The sequence below is a fragment of the Salvelinus alpinus genome, chromosome 12 (genome assembly GCF_045679555.1).
Source record: "Salvelinus alpinus chromosome 12, SLU_Salpinus.1, whole genome shotgun sequence".
NCBI classification, from domain to species: domain Eukaryota; kingdom Metazoa; phylum Chordata; class Actinopteri; order Salmoniformes; family Salmonidae; genus Salvelinus; species Salvelinus alpinus.
The window spans coordinates 47,943,860-47,969,546 of record NC_092097.1 but is presented as its reverse complement, the minus strand read 5'-3'; the positions used below and the strand labels follow the sequence as shown (position 1 = coordinate 47,969,546).

Here is a 25,687-nt window from a genome sequence, read left to right as displayed (position 1 = left end):
TTAGGGAGAGACAGAGAAGAGATAGACGGAGGAAGAGATAGGGAGAGACAGAGAAGGGATAGATGGAGGGAGAGATAGGGAGAGACAGAGAAGGGATAGACGAAGGGAGAGACAGAGAAGGGATAGACGAAGGGAGAGAGAGGGAGAGACAGAGAAGAGATAGACGGAGGGAGAGTTAGGGAGAGACAGAGAAGAGATAGACGGAGAGGAGGGGAGACAGAGAAGGGATAGCGGAGGGGGAGAGACAGAGAAGGGATAGACGAGAGGGAGGAAGAGATAGGGAGAGACAGAGAATAGATAGACGGAGGGAGAGTTAGGGAGAGACAGAGAAGAGATAGACGGAGGAAGAGATAGGGAGAGACAGAGAAGGGATAGACGGAGGGAGAGATAGGGAGAGACAGAGAATAGATAGATGGAGGAAGAGATAGGGAGAGACAGAGAAGGGATAGACGAAGGGAGAGACAGATAAGTGATAGACGGAGGAAGAGATAGGGAGAGACAGAGCAGGGATAGACAGAGGGAGAGACAGAGAAGGGATAGACGGAGGGAGAGATAGGGAGAGACAGAGAAGGGATAGACAGAGGGAGAGACAGAGAAGGGATAGACGGAGGGAGAGACAGAGAAGAGATAGACGGAGGGAGAGATAGGGAGAGACAGAGAATGGATAGACGGAGGGAGAGATAGGGATGGACAGAGAAGAGATAGACGGAGGGAGAGTTAGGGAGAGACAAAGAAGAGATAGACGGAGGAAGAGATAGGGAGAGACAGACAAGGGATAGACGAAGGGAGAGACAGAGAAGGGATAGACTGAGGGAGGGAGAGGGAGAGACAGAGAAGGGATAGATGAAGGGAGAGACAGAGAAGGGATAGACAGAGGGAGAGATAGGGAGAGACAGAGAATGCATAGACAAAGGGAGAGAGAGGGAGAGACAGAGAAGGGATAGATGGAGGGAGAGAGAGGGAGAGACAGAGAAGGGATAGACGAAGGGAGAGACAGAGAAGGGATAGACTGAGGGAGAGAGATCGAGAGGTTGGGGGAGGAGGGAAAAGGAGAGGGAGAGGGAGAGAAGGGATAGACGGAGGGAGAGATAGGGCGAGACAGAGAAGGGATAGACAGAGCGAGGGAGAGGTTGGGGAGGAGGGAGAAGGAGAGGGAGAGAATGGATAGACGGAGGGAGAGATAGGGAGAGACAGAGAAGAGATAGACGGAGGGAGAGATAGAGAGAGACAGAGAAGGGATAGATGGAGGGAGAGATAGAGAGAGACATAGAAGGGATAGACAGAGGGAGAGATAGAGAGAGACAGAGAAGGGATAGACAGAGGGAGAGATAGAGAGAGACAAAGAAGAGATAGACGGAGGAAGAGATAGGGAGAGACAGAGAAGGGATAGACGGAGGGAGAGATATGGAGAGACAGAGAAGGGATAGACGAAGGGAGAGACAGAGAAGGGATAAACTGAGGGAGGGAGAGGGAGAGACAGAGAAGGGATAGACGGAGGGAGAGATAGGGAGAGACAGAGAAGGGATAGATGGAGGGAGAGAGAGGGAGAGACAGAGAAGGGATAGACGAAGGGAGAGACAGAGAAGGGATAGACTGAGGGAGAGAGATCGAGAGGTTGGGGGGAGGAGGGAAAAGGAGAGGGAGAGGGAGAGAAGGGATAGACGGAGGGAGAGATAGGGCGAGACAGAGAAGGGATAGACAGAGCGAGAGAGAGGTTGGGGAGGAGGGAGAAGGAGAGGGAGAGAATGGATAGACGGAGGGAGAGATAGGGAGAGACAGAGAAGGGATAGACGGAGGGAGAGATAGAGAGAGACAGAGCAGGGATAGATGGAGGGAGAGATAGAGAGAGACAGAGAAGGGATAGACGGAGGGACAGATAGAGAGACAGAGAAGGGATAGACAGAGGGAGAGATATGGAGAGGTTGGGGGGAGGAGGGAGAAAGAGAGGGAGAGACAGAGAAGGGATAGATGGAGGGAGAGATAGGGAGAGGATGGGAGGAGGGAGAAAGAGAGGGAGAGGGGAAAAGAGAGGGGAAAGGAGGTAGGGTCAGGGAGAGGGGAAAGGGAAAGCGAGAGCTAATTGAAGGAGGTAGGGGCGAGGGAGAGGAGAATAGGATGGAAAAAGAGAGGAAGAGGGGGATTGAAGGAGGTAGAGCGATTAAGAAATAGTTAGAAAGAAAGAGAGACGGAGAAAAAAGAGAGAGATGCAGAAAGGGGAGTAAGAGATATAGAGAGGGTTTGGCTCAAAAGCTTGTCTTTTGCCTGTGTTTCTGTCTCTCTTCTGACCTTTCACGGAAGCACACCTACAACACAACAGACTCAATTAAATAAAGCTAAGCACTTCTTTCCCCTTTCTAACTGTTTTTCCTTTATAGTCGTAAAACTGGGGATTGATCTGAATCTGAACAACAAAAACAAGAACTTTTTTTTTCTTTTGGGAGGGGGCTGGAACACATATTCACCTTGAGGAATAACAAAGACAAATTCACCGATTGATCTTAGACCACAAAGCAGAGACCTCAGGGGATGAAATACTCTATATGAGAAAATAAAGTTTCCGATGAGGCTACGAACATAAAAATACATGAAAAAAGATGCCTCTAATATGCTCAAGCACAGCTTGGCGAACAATAAGTCATGTAGTACAAAATTACTAAACGTGAATCGAGCTCACAGAATAAGATAGTTTATGATGTTGATAAATCTGATACTAAAGAAGATTCAGTGCTGCTATCTTATCATTTCAATTGGGAATTGCTTGTTTTCTAACACAGGTAATTGGAAACAGAGGGCATTCATTTGTTAAAACAAATATGTCTGTGGCAAGGGAATGTGTTTACATTCTAGTTGTGCTGGCTCCAGAGGGTCTGTGATATAGAAGGACACCTCATCAGTACTGTAGAACTGACAACAGTCAAACTCTAGAAGAAACAGCAATCATCAGTTTGAAAGGGGAGATGTTTTTTATTTATTCAGGAATTGTCTGTATAGAAATAGGCAGTCTATAGCTCCATTTCTAAGGCCCTTCCAATATGGTGGCTAATTTTATTTGATATATTGTTGCTGATGAAAAAGTGTTTTTAATAGAATTTATGGTGTCACTCAAAGGAAGAAGCTCCTCCCCTTTACATAATCTCTGTATGTGTAATCATCAACTTTGTATCATGATGATCTGTATCATCATCTTCAGTTGATTTGGCTGTTGTGGGCTAAAGAGCGTGATTTAACACAAGACAGCACCGCCCAATTGAGTACAATTAAGTATAGGACAACATATCAATGTATTATTTCAACGGAAGAGTTTCTCTTTAACAGTCTTCTCTTTTTTTTACAGATAATCCTCCTGTGAAGGACAAATCCCATTCAATGTAATCTTTGTTTGGAGAATAAAATGACATCAGAAAAAGAATACAGAGTGTTGAACATAAAATGTTGAAAGAGCCAGGACACCAGAGGGTTAAGAACACAGCAAACAATAACATCTCAGGAACAGATGTCCTTGAGGCGGATTCAAGGACGAGGCAATTGCTAATCTAGTATTCTCAGCATGATCAAATCACCAGGGCAACAGATATAAATAAAAGTGCAGGAAATGAAGAATTCGCATTCAAGGGTGTCAGGAGCAAAATGAAGATTCATGCTGAAGAGGGCCTGGTGAAGGAGGCAATAATTAACTGCAAATAAAAGGACACCTAGCCTCCCAATGTCCAGCTGTATAAAGTAGGTTTGGGGAAAAACACACTTACGGTGTGCGATGGCGATGCACTTTGTCATAGAGACAGGTGCTTTTATTTGACACGCAATAGGTCCCTGCCCGAATGGATATTCTAAAAATAACAGTCTTGTTTTGGACCGACATCATCAGACTATCTCATTTGTTGCTATGGGGCCCAGGTTTCTTAAACTTGACATTGCTGTAACCCTATGGGAAAGAGTATCCACAGTAATTACACTACGCTTGCATTGCCATTGTAATTGATGTGTAATAATGAGATCTACATTGAGTATATACTTCATGAATAACATCTCGTTCCTTCATACACGACATGCATCACATAAGTCAGGCATCACATAAGTCAGGCATCACATAAGCCAGGCATCACATAAGTCAGGCATCACATAAGTCAGGCATCACATAAGCCAGGCATCACATAAGCCAGGCATCACATAAGTCAGGCATCACACAAGTCAGGCATCACATAAGTCAGGCATCGCATAAGCCAGGCATCGCATAAGCCAGGCATCACATAAGCCAGGCATCACATAAGCCAGGCATCACATAAGTCAGGCATCACATAAGCCATGCATCACACAAATCATGCATCACATAAGCCATGCATCACAAAGCCATTTTTGTCAAAATGTTGTTATTGACATTAGCCTTGTTCTGTTCAATGTTCTCTACCTTCGGAAAGTATTCAGGCCCCTTGAATTTTCCACATTTTGCTACGTTACAGCCTTATTCTAAAATTGATTAAATAAAATGTTTTCTTCAGCAATCTACACAAAATACCCCATAATGACAAAGCAAAAACCTTTTTTTGTTTGCAAATGTATTAAAAATCTAAATCAGAAATACCTTATTTACATAAGTATTCAGACCCTTTGGTATGCGACTCAAAATTGAGCTCAGGTGCATCCTGTTTACATTGATCATCCTTGAGATGAATCCACCTGTGGTAAATTCAATTGATTGGACATGATTTGGAAAGGCACACACCTGTCTATATACTGTAGCAGAAATGTTTTGGTACCCTTCCCCGGATCTGTGCCTCGACACAATCCTGTCTTGGGGCTCTACGGACAATTCCTTCGACCTTATGGCTTGGTTTTTGCTCTGACATGCACTGTCAACAGTGGGACCTGCAGCATTTAAGGTACCCAAGAACACAGTGGCCTCCATCATTCTTAAATGGGAGAAGTTTGGAACCACCAAGACTCTTCCTGGAGCTGGCTGCCCGGCCAAACTGAGCAGTCGGGGGAGAAGGGCCTTGGTCAGGAAGCTGACCAAGTACCCGATGGTCACTTTGACAGAGCTCTAGAGTTTCTCTGTGGAGATGGGAGAACCTTCTAGAAGGACAACCATCTCTGCAACACTCCACCAATCAGGCCTTTATGGTAGAGTGGCCAGATGGAAGCCACTCCTTTGTAAAAGGCACATTACATGAGAAACAAGATTATCTGGTCTGATGAAACTAAGATTGAATGAAAAGCGTCACGTCTGGAGGAAACCTGGCTCCATCCCTATGGTGAAGCATGGTAGTGGAAGCACCTTGCTGTGGGGATGCTTTTCAGCGGCAGGAACTGGGAGACTAGTACTGTGAGATCCTTGATGGAAACCTGCTCCAGAGCGCTCAGGACCTCAGACTGGGGCGAAGGTTCACCTTCCAACAGGACAACGACCCTAGGCACACAGCCAAGACAACGCAGGAGTGGCTTCGGGACAAGTCTCTGAATGTCCTTGAGTGGCCCAGCCAGAGCTCAGACTTGAACCCAATCGATCATCTCTGCAACGCTCCTCATCCAACCTGACAGAGCTTGAGAGGATCTGTAGAGAAGAAATGGGAGAAACTCCCCAAATACAGGTGCGCCAAGCTTGTAGCCTCATACCCAAGAAGACTCGAGGTTGTAATCGCTGCCAAAGGTGCTTCAACAAAGTATTGAGTAAAGGGTCTGAATACTTATGTAAATGTGATATTTCAGTTTTGTATTTTTAATAAATTAGCAACAAAACCAATTTAATAAATTTTAGAATAAGGCTGTAACGTAACAAAATGTGGAAAAAGTCAAATGGTCTGAATACTTTCCGAATGCACTGTATTACTCTAAATACCGCAATGCATGTTGCTAAGTTAAAAAGAACACAAGATAAACATTGCTGACACCATTCAAACCAATGAGGGTTCGGAACGTTAAAGCCAATCGTCTCAGAATCATATTTTTGCAGATAGAGCTCTGCATATGGTACCTAGTCCTTGGTTGATTCGTTTCCAACCCTTTTAATCTATGGTGCAATTCGTATGGTGCAATGTTTCACAGTATTCACCATTTATTGGTAAATAAAGGTGCTAAATATTAAAATGAAATGCATGGAAAAGAAACTGTTGCTGTACCTGTATGTGTTCCACAGTTCAAAGTTCAAATCAAGGCAAATAAGGACATTTTCATGACAATCGTGATGCCCTTTCACTGCTTGTCATGCCATTAAGAACAGACTGCATTGAAACAATCTAGGAGCATTCATTTCTCCTACAAACCCCTCCCATGGGCTGAAATGAACAGATCCTAATAAATGAGATATTAAGTTGACAGTTCAGCCCGAAATCAAAGTTCATCAGATGTTATCATCCTTAAAATTGATCTATTAATGAGAGCAGTCCATATCCACACCATCTGTAGCGTAGATGGCGTAGATGCCGCTATATGGACGAGGTCTGGAAACATCTGACACATTTTGATTTTGAAGTGAACTATCACTTTAAGGTTGATGGATGTGCTACTATTTGTGACTACAAATGAGGTATTGATTTTCTTTGACATGAGCCTTTATTCTGCCTCACCCTCTATGGCTAGAACAAATATGATTGTCTAAGGTTTGTTGTTGGTTTAACTATTGTTTTCTGTGACTACTGTGTGAATATAACATTTCTTCTCATTGACAGGAGATTCTATGGAGCGTATGTTCTGACAGACGCGTGAGGTGTTGGCTAGAGATGACTGTGTTTACTGACATTTAGCTACATTGGGATTATTGTAAATACACTGTTTCTTCAATATACTGTAGGCCTCCATGGTTCTGGCTGGAAGAAACACTTGAAGTGAAGGTTGGCCATGTTGTGTACCTTTCTGTTGTGTACCTTTATGTTGTGTACCTTTCTGTTGTGTACCTTTCTGTTGTGTACCTTTCTGTTGTGTACCTTTATGTTGTGTACCTTTCTGTTGTGTACCTTTCTGTTGTGTACCTTTCTGTTGTGTACCTTTATGTTGTGTTGACTGATCATATATATATATATATATATACAGTCGTGGCCAAAAGTTTTGAGAATGACCCAAATATGAATTTGCACAAAGTTTGCTGCTTCAGTGTCTTTAGATATTTTTGTCAGATGTTACTATGGAATACTGAAGTATAATTACAAGCATTTCATGTGTCAAAGGCTTTTATTGACAATTACATGAAGTTGATGCAAAGAGTCAATATTTGCAGTGTTGACCCTTCTTTTTCAAGACCTATGCAATCCTCCCTAGCATGCTGTCAATTAACTTCTGGGCCACATCCTGACTGATGGCAGCCCATTCCTGCATAATCAATGCTTGGAGTTTGTCAGAATTTGTGGGTTTTTGTTTGTACACCCGCTTCTTGAGATTTGACCACAAGTTCTAAATGGGATTACGGTCTGGGGAGTTTCCTGGCCATGGACCCAAAATATTGATGTTTTGTTCCCCGAGCCACTTAGTTATCACTTTTGCCTTATGGCAAGGTGCTCCACCATAATGGAAAAGGCATTGTTCGTCACCAAACTGTTCCTGGATGGTTGGGAGAAGTTTCTCTCGGAGGATGTGTTGGTACCGTTCTTTATTCATGGCTGTGTTCTTAGGCAAAATTGTGAGTGAGCCCACTCCCTTGGCTGAGAAGCAACCCCACACTTGAATGGTCTCAGGATGCTTTACTGTCGACATGACACAGGACTGATGGTAGCGCTCACCTTGTCTTCTCCGGACAAGCTTTTTTCTGGATGCCCCAAACAACTGGAAAGGGGATTCATCAGAGAAAATGACTTTACCCCAGTCCTCAGCAGTCCAATCCCTGTACCTTTTGCAGAATATCAGTTTGTCCCTGATGTTTTTCCTGGAGAGAAGTGGCTTCTTTGCTGACCTTCTTGACACCAGGCCATCTTCCAAAAGTCTTTGCCTCACTGTGCGTGCAGATGCATTCACACCTGCCTGCTGCCATTCCTGAGCAAGCTCTGTACTGGTGGTGCCCTGATCCCGCAGCTGAATCAACTTTAGGAGACGGTCCTGGCGCTTGCAGGACTTTCTTGGGTGCCCAGAAGCCTTCTTCACAACAATTGAACCGCTCTCCTTGAAGTTCTTGATGATCCAATAAATGGTTGATTTAGGTGCAATCATACTGGCAGCAATATCCTTGCCTGTGAAGCCCTTTTTGTGCAACGCACAAATGATGACGGCATGTGTTTCCTTGCAGGTAACCATGATTGACAGAGGAAAAACAATGATTCCAAGCACCACCCTCCTTTTGAAGCTTCCAGTCTGTTATTCGAACTCAATCAGCATGACAGAGTGATCTCCAGCCTTGTCCTCGTCAGCACTCACGCCTGTGTTAACGAGATAATCACTGACATGATGTCAGCTGGTCCTTTTGTGGCAGGGCTGAAATGCAGTGGAAATGTTTTTGGGGGATTCAGTTCATTTGCATGGCAAAGAGGAACTTTGCAATTAATTGCAATTCATCTGATCACTCTTCATAACATTCTGGAGTATATGCAAATTGCCATCATACAAACTGAGGCTGCAGACTGTGAAAATTAATATTTGTGTCATTCTCAAAACTTTTGGCCACGACTGTATATATATATGTTTGTAAAAGTGTTATGCCGTTAAAGTTAATGTTATTATATCAGGAATGCAATTATGTCATAAAGAGCTGCAAAACTTTATCCACTAATTTCGGAGTGTGTGGGTGTGTGTGTTCAGTGTGTGTGTGTATAGACGTGTATGTATTGGTGTGTGTGTGTGTGTACCTGTTTTGCCTCCTCCCCCAGGCTGTCCCACATGGAGGCCACGATCTTGGACACGTCCCCGAAGGTGGCGTTGGGGTTGGAGCTCTTGATGGCCGCCTGGGTGTCCCTGAAGAAGAGGGCGTAGGCCGAAACGGGCTTTGACGGCTCGTTGGGGTCCTTTTTCTTCTTCTTCTTCTGCGGTTTGGTCTTGGGCTTCATCATCTCTGAGGAAGGCCGCTTCTCGCCCGTCATCTGGAAGAATATAAAAAAAACGATGCATTTGTCTCCTGTCTTTCTGTTTGAAGACTGAACAAGAAGACAACTGCTCACTCAAAGAGAATTATACTGTATGACAGGGGTAAGAAACGCAGTATCAACTGTTCCCTTTCGACATCATTATGTACATTCTCCTCTCTACTACCTGAGGAGAGCAACAGAACACAGTGACAAGACGCTCCCCACTCCTCTCACTTCACACCTCAGTGCACAGCTCCTTCCGTTGGTAACGTTTCACTGCCTCACGTAGACAAATGAACATGGTCAGTGTGCCAACTCATCCGTGTCAACACCCACCAGACAACTCAAACAAGCTTGCATCCCCAACATCAAGAGATGAGTTGCCAGGCCAGTGTAAGCATAAGTATGACTTACCTCTTATCTTCTTACTAAGTTAATAGACAATAATGTTTATGAACTTTTGCTGCGAAAAACAAAATAAAACTAATTTAGACTCCATTTTCATCGTAATGACTGTTTGATTAAATCCATTGCAAGTAATTGAGACATCCACAGTGAAAAAAGAAATAGCAAACAACTTCCCTCTTAAACTACGATTTACAGTAGTACTCGGGTTGATTTAGAATTCTCAGTAAAGAAACATTCAATGTAACAAGCTAAACCTGTTCACATCAAACACAGAACATTCTATTTACTTGTAGAACATGTATTTACAGTATGATACTACTAATACTCTCTTGCTTTGAATTGTACTTTATGAACAGAAACTGAGATTCAATCTCTCAAATCTAATATAACACTACCATTATCTATTCCAACTTAAACTTTTTTTTTTTTCTTCAGCAATACGTCGTTTACATTGTCAAAAATGATTTATCAAAACAACACAAACATATTTCTTCCCGGACTAGGTAAAACTGTACATTTCTCACCTAACATTCCCGACGGCATTCTTCTTAAAGAGTTTCATTAAGATAATAGATTCCAACTTTTGTGCAACGGAGCAAAATGTATTCAAAATCACCTCTGTTTCTACTAGCTTTGATGTGGATGTTGAATACATTGGAGGCTAATGGAATTATATACTGATGGTAATCGTTTTTTATTCATACATGGACAGTCATGCACAGTGGGGAGCTTGTATGGTGGAGAAAATATTATGTTGCAGAAAATGTGCTGGTCTAACGTTGTATCACTGTGTGCTTGTGTACAGAGGCTGATAAATATGCAACAACACTATAGAAACCCCCGGATTCAATTATACATTCATGTTCTTCTTTTCTAATCCCAACAGGTAAATGGAAACAAATCCAACGAGAGCCCTGATTGGTGAGTCATTTCTGTATGCTCTGTTGTATGGATTTACATAAATTAAATGAATGTCACTTATTGAGTATTTATTCCCTTGTCCTTGTTTCAAATGAAAGAGCTGTGAGGGATTGAGGCACACATAAACTCCCTCGAGCTTTCCTGTCCTTTCCTTTCCTTTCCTTTCCTTTCCTTTCCTTTCCTGTCCTTTTCAACTTGTTTACCCCACAGCGGAGAAACACATCTATTGATAGGTGTGTAGAGGTCTAGAACACTACAGTACACTGTCACGTTCTGACCTTAGTTCTTTTGTTATTTCTTTGTTTTGTATGGTCAGGGCGTGAGATGGGTGGGTTATCTATGTTTGTGTTTCTATGTTGGTTTTTTCGTTTGGCCTGATATGATTCTCAATCAGAGGCAGGTGTCGTTAGTTGTCTCTGATTGAGAATCATACTTAGGTAGCCTTTTTCCACCTGGGTTTCGTGGGTGGTTGTCTTCCGTGTCTGTGTGTTCCACACGGAACTGTTTCGGTTTTCGTTGGTTCAATTCTTTGTTTTGTATTTCAGTGTTCAGTTTGTTCTATTAAAGTTTCATCATGAACACTTACCACGCTGCACTTTGGTCCTCCTCTCTTTCTCCAGACGAAGATCGTTACATACACAGTATAGAAGACTGCTGCTTCAAGTCATTTGGTTTGGAACTACAGTATGTTGCCTCAAGTTCTATCTCCCATATCTAATAGAGACGTATTACAGACGAATACAGACAAAAACATCCAAATGCATCCCTGTTGCCATTGCTGCAATATAAAGAATTGAACAGAGCTTCTGTTAATCGCTATGGAGAGGGCCTAGAGAACAGCAATAATACCAGTTATGTGAACATATATAAAGCAACAAGGGAATTTAAACAAAATGATCCACAACATAACTGGAAAGGGAGTAAGAAGTTGTTTCTCCATGATCCTTTCTTAATGTGACAATTAAGGAGGTGACATGGTGATAACAGATTCTCAGCAAATCCCACATTACAGGAACATTTCAAGTGAAATAATTTAGACAGCAAAACAATTATAACAAAAAGGAAAATAAAAAGCTGCATTACTTTCAGTTTGAACTAGGATTTGAAGCCAATATAAAAAAAACACCAGATGGTCCTTTATTACCTATGAGATTGGAGATACGCAGGCTCTCAGAAATACACTAGCTTGTTGAATAATTGCCATAAATTCACTGTCATTCTGCCATACATACACAAATTCAACAACGTGACAGCAAGTAACACAATCCTGTATGAAAAAAAAATCTAGTTATAGATGAACCACTATTTGACAATTTCCTTTAGCCGTGCAACACCCAACACCAACGACAGCAACACCCTGACTTTCCCTAGGTTCAGCGAAATCAAAGAAGCATTGCCACATCAGTACCTTATGGTGTGAATCGATTTCCTCTTCCTGTGTAGAGCTCGAGGGAGAGGGTGTGGCTGATTTACTTCCAGGAGGTGAGGGAGAACCATGGGTAAGAGCGCTCCGGCCAACCTGAGAGTTCAGTTGGGACAGTGCACTCATGGGCTGATGGGACAGTATCCTAGGTGACATGTTTATCAGATGGGGGTTGTGACGGCTGAGGTCATAATGTGAGCCGTCGTGGCGAGTCATCTCCTGGATCTGGGTGAGAGAAGAAGACCAGCTTTACTACTTTAACTTCATCAATTGTACAGTATATTCCCAATTTGCCTAAAAACTTGGCGCCTGCGTTAAGGAGGGAAAACGGTAGGTAGGAGATCAAAGAAAGTGAGTGTGTCGTTCCCGGGTTCACTGGTCCCACTGATCTCCTTAGGACTGGTCGGAAGCCAACTTATCTTGATTTTCCCACTCTCCTCAGTCACGATTGAAACATACACCATGAGCTCCTCCACTAAATTGCACTTTTCTGGCCATTTTTATCTTGATTGCGCTTTGAGGCAAGATTTGATGTGTTGAATGTCAAGTCTAGTGCTGCGGTGCAAATGACCTTGAACAACATACAGTATCATTAATCACACCAACAATCACACCAACAATCACACCAAAAATCACACCAACAATCACACCAACAATCACACCAACAATCACACCAAGAATCACACCAGCAATCACACCAAGAATCACACCAAAAATCACACCAACAATCACACCAACAATCACACCAGCAATCACACCAGCAATCACACCAACAATCACACCAACAATCACACCAGCAATCACACCAGCAATCACACCAGCAATCACACCAACAATCACACCAACAATCACACCAGCAATCACACCAACAATCACACCAGCAATCACACCAACAATCACACCAACAATCACACCAGCAATCACACCAGCAATCACACCAACAATCACACCAACAATCACACCAACAATCACACCAGCAATCACACCAGCAATCACACCAACAATCAGCAATCAAAGACTATCTGTTCCAAACCCAACTGAATAAATCACATAACCACGTTCAAAGTGAGGTGGGAGGCGTCTTGCCACGGTACGACATCCTTAGGATCATTTGGGGCCCCCAGGTGGCAACAGGGTCAACGTTTACTCTGATTTTCCACTACCAGGATGGTTCAGAGCACAAGCTCTGCTCATAGAACATTAGCCTATAGACTAAAATTACTCTGGTTGGTCATTCAAGTAGAAAAAACACTGCACTTCCAAGTTCATTTTTGGAAGTTGACCCACTAAAGGAGGATACATGCTTTCAACTGATTAAAGAGAGTCTTCATGAAGTTACGCCCTTAGTAGTCTAACAGATCTAAAATAAAATACATTCAACATCTATCAGGACATACACGGACCAAAGCAGGCCTTAACGCAAGCATAACTGGGGAATGTTAGTCAATTTACAGATCAGAAAGTGATCAAGTAGCATTTATAAGCCCTGTTAAACATTCATGAGTTAAATAATACTTTACACATTAGTGCTGTGCTAAAAAGATCTAATTGCAGGGGCCCTAGCATATGAGATCTTGATAAACACAAGTAGAGCCTCTGAGATGAAGGGTCTGCAGCGCTGTAATCATAATTGGCCCCACTAGGTAGCTGAGAATAAAATGTACTGGTAATATAATGTTTAACAGACTCTTTGCTTTGAAAACCCCCAAAATATTTACAGGATAGCATATGAGATCTTGATAAACACAAGTAGAGCCTCTGAGATGAAGGGTCGGCAGCGCTGTAATCATAATTGGCCCCACTAGGTAGCTGAGAATAAAATGTACTGGTAATATAATGTTTAACAGACTCTTTGCTTTGAAAACCCCCAAAATATTTACAGGATAGCATATGAGATCTTGATAAACACAAGTAGAGCCTCTGAGATGAAGGGTCGGCAGCGCTGTAATCATAATTGGCCCCACTAGGTAGCTGAGAATAAAATGTACTGGTAATATAATGTTTAACAGACTCTTTGCTTTGAAAACCCCCAAAATATTTACAGGATAGCATATGAGATCTTGATAAACACAAGTAGAGCCTCTGAGATGAAGGGTCTGCAGCGCTGTAATCATAATTGGCCCCACTAGGTAGCTGAGAATAAAATGTACTGGTAATATAATGTTTAACAGACTCTTTGCTTTGAAAACCCCCAAAATATTTACAGGATGTAAGATTTTTTTTGTTTGACTCGGCAGCAGCTTACAAAAAGCTGCCTGAACAAAGACATTCCTCTTGCATTTCAAATAACCACGCTTTAACCTCACCCCACACAAAACAGTCTTTTCCAACCTCAAGTCATAATTCAAAACACCATCACTCAACTTCTCAAACACGGTGAATAGCTTTAGCAAAAAAAGAGAAAGGAAAAAAAATCCATTAATTTTCAATTTTCGGTGGAGCTGCTCTTTAATGGTCTTCACAAACCAAGAAGCGTTGAAAAAACAATTAATCAAACATGAATGGCCTATTATAACTACAGCAGACCTATTTCCATAGCAACAGCCTCTGGGTGAAACCATCACCCTTTAATCTGAGCACACTATGCTTCATATAAACAAACAAAAGAGACCTGTGGAACAGAAAAGTAGTAGAGTGGTAAGGTACAGGGGTCCTCTGTAGTTTCCTATTGGGATCTATCTGTGGTAAGGTACAGGGGTCCTCTGTAGTTTCCTATTGGGATCTATCTGCTTTAATGGAACTGTGGCGGGGTTCTTGGGACAAGAGGAATTACCCATCTAATTCTTATTGTTGAGGAAGAAGAGGCCATAGCAGACTACTCAATCATTTCCCTTTCAATCATACATGAATAATTCATGATATTTGTTTGGAATCCAGTATAGACACATTTTGCCACTATTCATATTCTAACTGGTTCTTCGTAGCATTTGCTTCAATTCTAGTTCCTTTTACACTAAAGCTGAGTGCTCAAATGTAAAATATGGGGCATAAAAGCCAGATAGTAATATTATACAAAATATGACCTTATAAACCTGATTTTGATTAGTTGATCAATCACTTGGAAAGCAGGATGATGTAGTATTTCTACATGTCAGGAGCTTCAGACTGTGAATTTATTACAAATCTAAACTCTTAAAATAGTTCATTTCCAAAATATATTCTCTTCTCTTCATATTTCTTTGTGAGAAATTAGTTGAATGAATGTACCACGGTTAGTACATCTTGCACTGGGTTCAGATAGTGTGTGCAAACACTGTATCGAATGTATTCCCTTGTGCAATCACCAAAACCATGCCAACACAAGAAAATAGCAATTATGGGAGCAAAAGGTACATTGAGAAGTAAACAGCAGAAGCATCGTGTCAATTGAAACTAAGGGGTTTCATCCATTTATAAGGTAAACATATACAACGTACACTGTCGTTTCTTTTGCATGTTGTCAATTCAAAGAAATTGAATTTGCTCCTCTAAAAATGAAGGAGCAGTACATGACGCGTCTTGTTAATACACTGAACAAAAATATAAACTCAACCATTTTGGGGATTTTACTGAGTTACAGTTCATATAAGGAAATCAGTAAAGTGAACTAAATTCATCAGGCCCTAATCTATGGATGTCACATGACTGGAAATACAGATGTGCATCTGTTGGTCCCAGATCCCTTCATAAAAGTAGGAGTGTGGATCAGAAAACCAGTCAGTATCTGGTGCGACCACCATTTGCCTCATGCAGCACAACACATCTCCTTCGCATAGAGTTGATCAGGCTGTTGATTGCAGCCTGTGGAATGATGCCCCACTCCTCTTCAATGGCTGTACAAAGTTGCTGGATATTGGCGAGAACTTGAACACGATGTCGTACACATCAATCCAGAGCATCCCAAATATGATCAGTGGGTGACGTGAGTATGCAGGCCATGGAAGAACAGGGACATTTTCAGGTTCCAGGAATTGTGTACAGGGGGCCGTGCATTACCATGGTGAAACATGAGGTGATGGCGGCGGATGAATGACACAACAATGGGCCTCATGATCTCATCACGATATCTCTGTGCATTAAAATTACCATTGATAAAATGCAATTGTGTTCGTTGTCCATACTTATGCCTGCCCATACCATTACCCCACCATACTCTGTTCACAACATTGACATCAGCAAACCGCTGGCCGACATGACGCCATCTGCCCAGTACAGTTGAAACCGGGATTCATCCGTGAAGAGCACACTTCTCCAGCGTGCCAGTAGCCATCGAAGGTGAGCATTTTCCCACTGAAGTCAGTTACGATGCCGAACTGCAGTCAGGTCAAAATTACGTTCGAGGCGGCTTATGGTAGAGAAATTAACATTCAATTATCTGGCAACAGCTCTGGTGGACATTCCTGCAGTCAGCATGCCAATTGCACGCCAATTGCACAATCTGTGGCATTGTGTTGTGTGACAAAACTGCACATTTTAGAGTGGCCTTTTATTGTCCCCAGAACAAGGTACACCTGAGTAATGATCATGCTGTTTCTTCAGCTTCTTGATATGCCACACCTGTGAGGTGGATGGATTATCTTGGCAAAGGAGAAATGCTCACTAACAGGAATGTAAACAAATTTGTGTACAACATTTTAGAGAAATATTTCATTGAATATTTCTGGGATCTTTTATTTTAGCACATGAACCATGGGACCAACACTTTACATGTTAAGTTTTATATTTTTGTTCAGTAGAGTATTACCTTTTACATTTCACGCCATTAAGATATGAACACCATAATGCAAGACCCTCTATACAGTACATGTAGAAACCCTATTAGTGCAATGCGTCATGATCACAAGTCACATAATTACACTCCCAACAGTTGTCTAACCAAATGGTTATCTTAAAGGCACTTTTATTAAATGTTTTGGAGTGTTTTCTGTTCGCCATTTCAGAGACTCAGAGAGAGAGAGAGAAAGCAGTCACCCTGAGCTAAATAAAGTAGGTGGGTGATGGCTGTACAAACATTATGAAGGAATCTCACAAAGGTTGCCTGTTGCCATAGGTACTGTATGCTAATTCGTAAACGGTATCATCGCTGTACGTGGGGGGGTGCTGTCTGGGTAACAGGCTTCATTTGGCCATTACTGTCTGACTCGCATCCCCCCCAGGACAGACAGACAACATGTTCTCTTTATTCTAATAGGGCAATGATGATGCAACGGGTGATGATGTAATAAATTAGCCATCTCCATTGTGAAAGGAGAATTTCGCTTTATTCTTTTACGCTTCTGGATGTAGAAGTCACACAAACACATGTATGTATGCATACACACACACATTTCACAGGCACACACACACACACACACACATTTCACAGGCACGCACGCACGCACGCACGCACGCACACACGCACACACACACACACACACACACACACACACACACACACACACACACACACACACACACACACACACACACACACACACACACACACACACACACACACACACACACACACACACACACACACGGCTGGGAGACAGTTTGATATTGCATCTCCAACGTCCAGAATGAGCAGCCAGCTGACCCTAACTGTGATGCAAAGGCAAGCAGGACAAAACTTTGGGGGGAATCTGTTCCCCTCTCGCCGCTGTTATTATGGTTGCCATGTTTTGTATTCACATCCTGTGCATCATAGTGAAATGGGAGTCAAATAACAAAAGCTTTCCAATTATGACGGGACATCAGAAAGCTTATAATCCTCTAGCTTTATCTTTGAAATGGTTTCGTCGCAGCTCGGATTGCCTGCACCATATGATTTAGCTAAGGAGATCTGACCTGCAACTGTAATGCCACATTGAAGGAAAATAGAGAGCTAGAGCTTCACAGAGAATGGATACTTCTTACTTTTTGTCCTAAGAATGAATTCACATTATTCAAATCATCTCCATATGTGTAATTGTATTAAGGACCCAATAACTAGAGGGCTAAAGCTACACAGAGACAATATGAACATATAACACATGCAATCCAATGCATATTTTACATAAAACGGTGGGCCCAGGAATCAAACCCATTAACCTGGGGTTACAACCGCCATTCTATACCCAATACTAATATCGTGCTACTGCTCCAGTTTCAACTGTTCTGCCTGCGGCTATGGAACCATGACCTGTTCACCGGACGTGCTACCTGTCCCAGCAGGAGCGGTAGAGATACTCTGAATGATCGGCTATGAAAAGCCAACTGACATTTACTCCTGAGGTGCTGACCTGTTGCACCCTCTACAACCACTGTGATTATTATTATTTGACCCTGTTGGTCATCTATTATTTGACCCTGCTGGCCACCCCTCATAGCCTGGTTCCTCTCTGGGTTTCTTCCTAGGTTGCGACCTTTCTAGGTAGTTTTTCCTAGCCACTGTGCTTCTATATCTGCATTGCTTGCTGTTTGGGGTTTTAGGCTAGGTTACTGTACAGCACTTTGTGACATCAGCTGATGTAAGAAGGGCTTTATAAATACATTTGACTGATTGATTGAATACTATACAAGGTTTCATGGCTCTAGTTTTGAAAAATAACATTGACTGGACCACCAGTCAATAAGCATGGACTATTTGCTCGTTGTAGTATTGTATTGGAATGGTAGGATTGCAGTATGCGTGGTCATACATAGCATTGTCAGTATGCGTGGCCATACATAGCATTGTCAGTATGCGTGGCCATAGATAGCATTGTCAGTATAAGTGGCCATAAATAGCATTGTCAGTATGCGTGGCCATAGATAGCATTGTCAGTATAAGTGGCCATAAATAGCATTGTCAGTATAAGTGGCCATACATAGCATTGTCAGTATGCGTGGCCATAGATAGCATTGTCAGTATGCGTGGCCATGAATAGCATTGTCAGTATGCGTGGCCATGAATAGCATTGTCAGTATGCGTGGCCATACATAGCATTGTCAGTATGCGTGGCCATGAATAGCATTGTCAGTATGCGTGGCCATGAATAGCATTGTCAGTATGCGTGGCCATACATAGCATTGTCAGTATGCGTGGCCATGAATAGCATTGTCAGTATGCGTGGCCATGAATAGCATTGTCAGTATGCGTGGCCATGAATAGCATTGTCAGTATGCGTGGCCATGAATAGCATTGTCAGTATGCGTGGCCATGAATAGCATTGTCAGTATGCGTGGCCATACATAGCATTGTCAGTATGCGTGGCCATACATAGCATTGTCAGTATGCGTGGCCATGAATAGCATTGTCAGTATGCGTGGCCATGAATAGCATTGTCAGTATGCGTGGCCATACATAGCATTGTCAGTATGCGTGGCCATGAATAGCATTGTCAGTATGCGTGGCCATACATAGCATTGTCAGTATGCGTGGCCATACATAGCATTGTCAGTATGCGTGGCCATACATAGCATTGTCAGTATGCGTGGCCATACATAGCATTGTCAGTATGTGTGGCCATACATAGCATTGTCAGTATGCGTGGCCATACATAGCATTGTCAGTATCCGTGGCCATACATAGCATTGTCAGTATGCGTGGCCATGAATAGCATTGTCAGTATGCGTGGCCATACATAGCATTGTCAGTATGCGTGGCCATACATAGCATTGTCAGAATGCGTGGCCATGAATAGCATTGTCAGTATGCGTGGCCATACATAGCATTGTCAGTATGCGTGGCCATGAATAGCATTGTCAGTATGCGTGGCCATGAATAGCATTGTCAGTATGCGTGGTCATGAATAGCATTGTCAGTATGCGTGGCCATACATAGCATTGTCAGTATGCGTGGCCATACATAGCATTGTCAGTATGCGTGGCCATACATAGCATTGTCAGTATGCGTGGCCATACATAGCATTGTCAGTATGCGTGGCCATACATAGCATTGTCAGTATGTGTGGCCATACATAGCATTGTCAGTATGCGTGGCCATACATAGCATTTTCAGTATGCGTGGCCATACATAGCATTGCCAGTATGTGTGGCCATACATAGCATTGTCAGTATGCGTGGCCATACATAGCATTGTCAGTATGCGTGGCCATACATAGCATTGTCAGTATGCGTGGCCATACATAGCATTGTCAGTATGCGTGGCCATACATAGCATTGTCAGTATGCGTGGCCATACATAGCATTGTCAGTATGTGTGGCCATACATAGCATTGTCAGTATGCGTGGCCATAAATAGCATTGTCAGTATGCGTGGCCATACATAGCATTGTCAGTATGCGTGGCCATACATAGCATTGTCAGTATGCGTGGCCATACATAGCATTGTCAGTATGCGTGGCCATACATAGCATTGTCAGTATGCGTGGCCATACATAGCATTGTCAGTATGCGTGGCCATACATAGCATTGTTAGTATGCGTGGCCATACATAGCATTGTCAGTATGCGTGGTCATACATAGCATTGTCAGTATGTGTGGCCATACATAGCATTGTCAGTATGCGTGGCCATACATAGCATTGTCAGTATGCGTGGCCATACATAGCATTGTCAGTATGCGTGGCCATACATAGCATTGTCAGTATGCGTGGCCATACATAGCATTGTCAGTATGCGTGGCCATACATAGCATTGTCAGTATGCGTGGCCATACATAGCATTGTTAGTATGCGTGGCCATGAATAGCATTGTCAGTATGCGTGGCCATACATAGCATTGTCAGTATGCGTGGCCATACATAGCATTGTCAGTATGCGTGGCCATACATAGCATTGTCAGTATGCGTGGCCATACATAGCATTGTCAGTATGCGTGGCCATGAATAGCATTGTCAGTATGCGTGGCCATACATAACATTGTCAGTATGCGTGGCCATGAATAGCATTGTCAGTATGCGTGGCCATACATAGCATTGTCAGTATGTGTGGCCATACATAGCATTGTCAGTATGCGTGGCCATACATAGCATTTTCAGTATGCGTGGCCATACATAGCATTGCCAGTATTTGTGGCCATACATAGCATTGTCAGTATGCGTGGCCATACATAGCATTGTCAGTATGCGTGGCCATAAATAGCATTGTCAGTATGCGTGGCCATACATAGCATTGTCAGTATGCGTGGCCATACATAGCATTGTCAGTATGCGTGGCCATACATAGCATTGTTAGTATGCGTGGCCATACATAGCATTGTCAGTATGCGTGGTCATACATAGCATTGTCAGTATGTGTGGCCATACATAGCATTGTCAGTATGCGTGGCCATACATAGCATTGTCAGTATGCGTGGCCATACATAGCATTGTCAGTATGCGTGGCCATACATAGCATTGTCAGTATGCGTGGCCATACATAGCATTGTTAGTATGCGTGGCCATACATAGCATTGTCATGTCAAACAGAGAAACAGCATGAGCGGAAGATGGTCTCAATGTCCTCCTTTGGCTGAAGAGAGCATTTTCACACAATGTTCAAACGCAGTGTGGTTGAATAGTGCCCCTATTTTACTGCCCAGACTAACTAAGCCTTCAATCCCCCTGTTCACACCCTCCCTGATTGGAGCCAACTTGTTTGAGAGTGATGTCTCACTGACTCAGATTCACAATTGTTATTGTAAAATCACTGAGCGTTTAATTGAAACAAATTACTATAATAATAGAACATTATCTCTGCAGGCGCTCAGCCATGACAGCTTTAATTAGGGCTGCGTTCGAGACTGATACTTCAACAGCAACAGCAAACACACCTTAGGTAGTAGGGGAGTTGGCCAGCCAGCTATTGGGCCCTCATATCGCCTATTGCCCGGCCCCCATAATGCCTACCACCCGGCCCTGATATTGCCTACCACCCGGCCCTCATAACGCCTACCACCCGGCCTTCATACTGCCTACCGCCCAGCCTTCATACTGCCTACCACCCGGCCCTGATACTGCCTACCGCCAGGCCTACCACCCCGCCTTCAAACTGCCTACCACCCGGTCCTCATAACGCTTACTACCCAGCCTTCATACTGCCTACCACCCGGCCCTCATACTGCCCACCACCCAGCCTTCAAACTGCCTACCACCCGGTCCTCATAATGCCTACCACCCAGCCTTCATACTGCCCACCACCCAGCCTTCAAACTGCCTACCACCCGGTCCTCATAATGCCTACCACCCAGCCTTCATTCTGCCCACCACCCAGCCTTCAAACTGCCTACCACCCGGTCCTCATAATGTCTACCACCCAGCCTTCATACTGCCTACCACCCGGCCCTCATACTGCCCACCACCCAGCCTTCAAACTGCCTACCACCCGGTCTTCATAATGCCTACCACCCAGCCTTCATACTGCCTACCGCCAGGCCCTCATACTGCCTACCACCCAGCCTTCAAACTGCCTACCACCCGGTCCTCATAACGCCTACCACCCAGCCTTCATACTGCCTACCACCCGGCCCTCATACTGCCCACCACCCAGCCTTCAAACTGCCTACCACCCGGTCCTCATAACGCCTACCACCCAGCCTTCATACTGCCTACCACCCGGCCCTCATACTGCCCACCACCCGGCCTTCAAACTGCCTACCACACGGTCCTCATAACGCCTACCACCCAGCCTTCAAACTGCCTACCACCAGGCCCTCATACTGCCCACCACCCGGCCCTCAAAGAAAACTCCTTATTCGCCCTCGGGGGCAAAGCGCGAACAGCACTCTTCCTCAAAGCTCTTTTCTTCCCTCCATCCCTCCATCCCTCCCTCCTCCCCCTTCTCCTTTCCTTCCATTCATTTCTGAAGCTCATCAAGCTTCCATATACCCGGGAGGGTCATTTAAAAAAGGCCAGGAGCACTAATAAGAAAGTGGATTTAGAAATCATACGCTGCTTAAAGACTCAAAGCAAAAAAAGGCAAACCGCCTGCTGCTGGTTCTTTAGGTTTCTGAGCGTCATCAGAGGGATGCAAAGTAATAAAGTATGATAGACGATGCCTTGGATGCTCACGAAGGGAAAAGATAGGCTTGTAATAATGGAAGTAATTCAAGTATTCCATGTATTGGAACATTGGATCCATGGGCTATTTGGAATTTGAAGCGGACAATTCCCGAGGTAGGTTATCATTCTAGACAGACATGAGCATTCTGTGTGAAAGGAACTGTAATACGGTAGCTCTTTGTTAATGAATTCAGTCATTCCCAATTAGCTGTAAATATTACATCGAATTCATAGCATTTACATGGCAAAGGTCACCTGTATTTACTAAGCAACAACCAAGCGAACAACTTCCGATCACTCCAACTGGACGCTAATCAAAGATGAACATACTGTACTTCGTTCACTCCCTTTGGCTGAGAAATGGCAAAAGCTCTTCAAATGAGCGGTATCAGTAAATAATTCAACGAAGCTGATAATGTCTCACGATGACATTGGAACGAAAGCAAAGCATCTCTTTTATCTTTCTGTCATCCCTGAGTGTCAAGGTTCTGGGGAGACATTTTTTAAAACCACGTGGATGTTTTTCAGTCAGGACCTGTACAGTGTACACAAACCTGGCACTCCATATAGAAGCATGGAATTAGCCTTGAGTTGAGAGCAGCTGAGTTTGTCTCACCAGCACTGATTTAAACACACCTGAGCCACCCTGAGTAGGACTTTAAGCCACTAAGTCTCTCCTTTGAAGATATGCTGAGACAGAGTCACTAATAAGGCAATGATAGGTGCAAGCACATTTCCCAAGCTTGGCTGCACTACAACAGCAATGTGCCGTTGAATAGAATAGGAACACATTGGAGTGCTTCAGGTACCATAACAAAGAGGGTTGATATTCTACCACATATGACTGAATAGTGACTACTAACCACCAACTACCTTGAAAATGGTGAGCTGCAGATGTGAAATGTCGTAGTGTCCCCTTCGGCATCTTCCACCGTTGTTTTCCTCATTATTGGTAATGTCAGCGGGCCCCTTTTCTCTCTCTCTCTCTCAAAGCACCTCATCACATGACTGTCTTCCACCTTTACAAAGGGAGAGCATCTGAGCAAACGTCTTGTCTGACATGCCAGGAGCTGCGGGGACACATGCTACCGCCTATAAGACTGAGTCTGTGTCCCAAATGGCACCTGTTTTTGCTCCGCGGCGCACCGTGCACTAGTGCCACAGGGCTCTGGTCTACAGTAGTACATGTAGGGAATAGGGTGTGATTTGGGACGCAGACTCGGAGCAGCTCTGCTCCTTCTAACGAGAGCCTCAACTAACAGTCAAATACGTCCCCCACCCCCTTTTCTCACACACACACACACACACACACACACACACACACACACACACACACACACACACACACACACACACACACACACACACACACACACACACACACACACACACACACACACACACACACACACACACACACACACACACACACACACACACACACACACACACACACACACAGGGGGGAGGGTGTCACAGCAACAATTAAGTTAACCAGGAGGTGATTTGCGAGAGTGTTAACTCCTCACACACTGTCTTCACTTGTTGTTGACAGGCACCTCATTCACCTACTGCAACTGTGGACCTCCAAAGAGACAGCTGCAGAAATGCCATACCGATGAGTAGGTGACATGATGGTGACAGATGAATAGGCTCATCTGACAGGGCAATGTTAATGGTATAGCTGAGATAATGTCATCATTTTGGATCTGCCCACTATTACAGTTGCACATCCTATTAGCCAAAGTAGTACTACACACTGGAGGGGACATTAGGAAGTGGGCGAAGCTGCGACCATGTGGGATCTTCTCCAATAGCCAACAGGGGTGAATATTCCTCCAAATAAAACAGAATGAGCTGATAGATGGTGAAGATATGGCACCGAGCAATATGGACACGATTTCATGGGATGATAAGCTGCAGCAGGGGCCTGTGGCTGAATGTAATATGAAATATGAAATCCTTTATCTATGTAACTGCATCACAGGACTGGGTCCATCTTCTGCTGCAGCTGATTCTTCCTAGCTAGCACACAATGTTCTGAGAACCATATGTTTGTTCTAGCTTGGTGAGAGTGTGGTTGTTCTATGGTCATTTTGCATACAACCTTCCCACAACGTTCTGGGAATGGTACTGGATAGTTGCCTGTCTTTGGAACATTCTCAGCTCATTTAAGGAACTTGACAAAATCGTGTTCTTTTCTTGCTATTTCATTACTTTAACAGAACGTTTCCTAAAAGTTCAAACATGGTTACATTTCATTTCAATTTTGGTCATGTTCTAGGAACGTTCTCTAACTGGTTTGACGTTGGGAAGGTTCTCAAATAGTTCAGAGAGAACGTTAAGAAACAACATTTGGGAGGGGGGATTTTAGTACATCAGCGTAACGTTTCCTACAGGTTTCCTCGTGGTTCTATTTAAAGTCATGTTCTAAAATTGTTCAGAGAACGTCAAGAAAACTTTCCATAAAAACCACAAGAAAACATAAGTAACGTTCAGAGAATGTTATAAGAACGTTGTTTAAAGACATATACATTCTGTTCTCAGCATCAACAAAACTCCCTCTATCCTCTATCTTGTTATGTGTGTTCTGGTGTGTTGGCAGCACCCACTAATTGGCCACACCTGAACTTAATGAATGCTTGTTTCCTTTGAAATGTGCAAGCATTTTGCTGCACCCGCAATAACATCTGCTAAACACGTGTATGTGACCAATACAATTTCATTTGATCTGATTTGAAATGTGGGCTGTTTGAAAATACTAAAATGAACAGCTTTGTATGTGGGGGGCTCCCGAGTGGCGCAGCGGTCTAAGGCACTGCATCTCAGTGCTAGAGGCGTCACGACAGACACGCTGGTTCAAATCCAGGCTGTATCACAACCGGCCGTGATTGGGAGTAGCATAGGGCGGTGCACAATTGGCCCAGCGTCAACAGGGTTTGGCCGGTGTAGGCCGTCATTGTAAAAAATAATTTGTTCTTAAGTGACTTGCCTAGTTAAATAAAAAACATTTAAATAATGGCATGGCTTGTTG

The 25,687-nt window shown here is 43.6% G+C and overlaps 1 protein-coding gene across 3 annotated transcripts in view; it reads right to left on the bottom strand.

Moving 5' to 3' along the window:
• The window catches only part of LOC139536282 (TOX high mobility group box family member 2-like), a 189,900-nt gene that overhangs the window by 20,922 nt on the left and 143,291 nt on the right, over positions 1-25,687 (bottom strand). For 2 of the 3 annotated variants that reach the window (XM_071336679.1, XM_071336681.1), the window contains 2 exons: positions 11,716-11,955; positions 8,763-8,993 (listed from right to left, as the gene is read on the bottom strand). In XM_071336679.1, coding sequence (XP_071192780.1) covers positions 8,763-8,993; positions 11,716-11,955 — 471 coding nt within the window. The remainder of the gene's footprint in view (positions 1-8,762; positions 8,994-11,715; positions 11,956-25,687) is intronic. The other variant, XM_071336682.1, reaches the window with a different exon arrangement.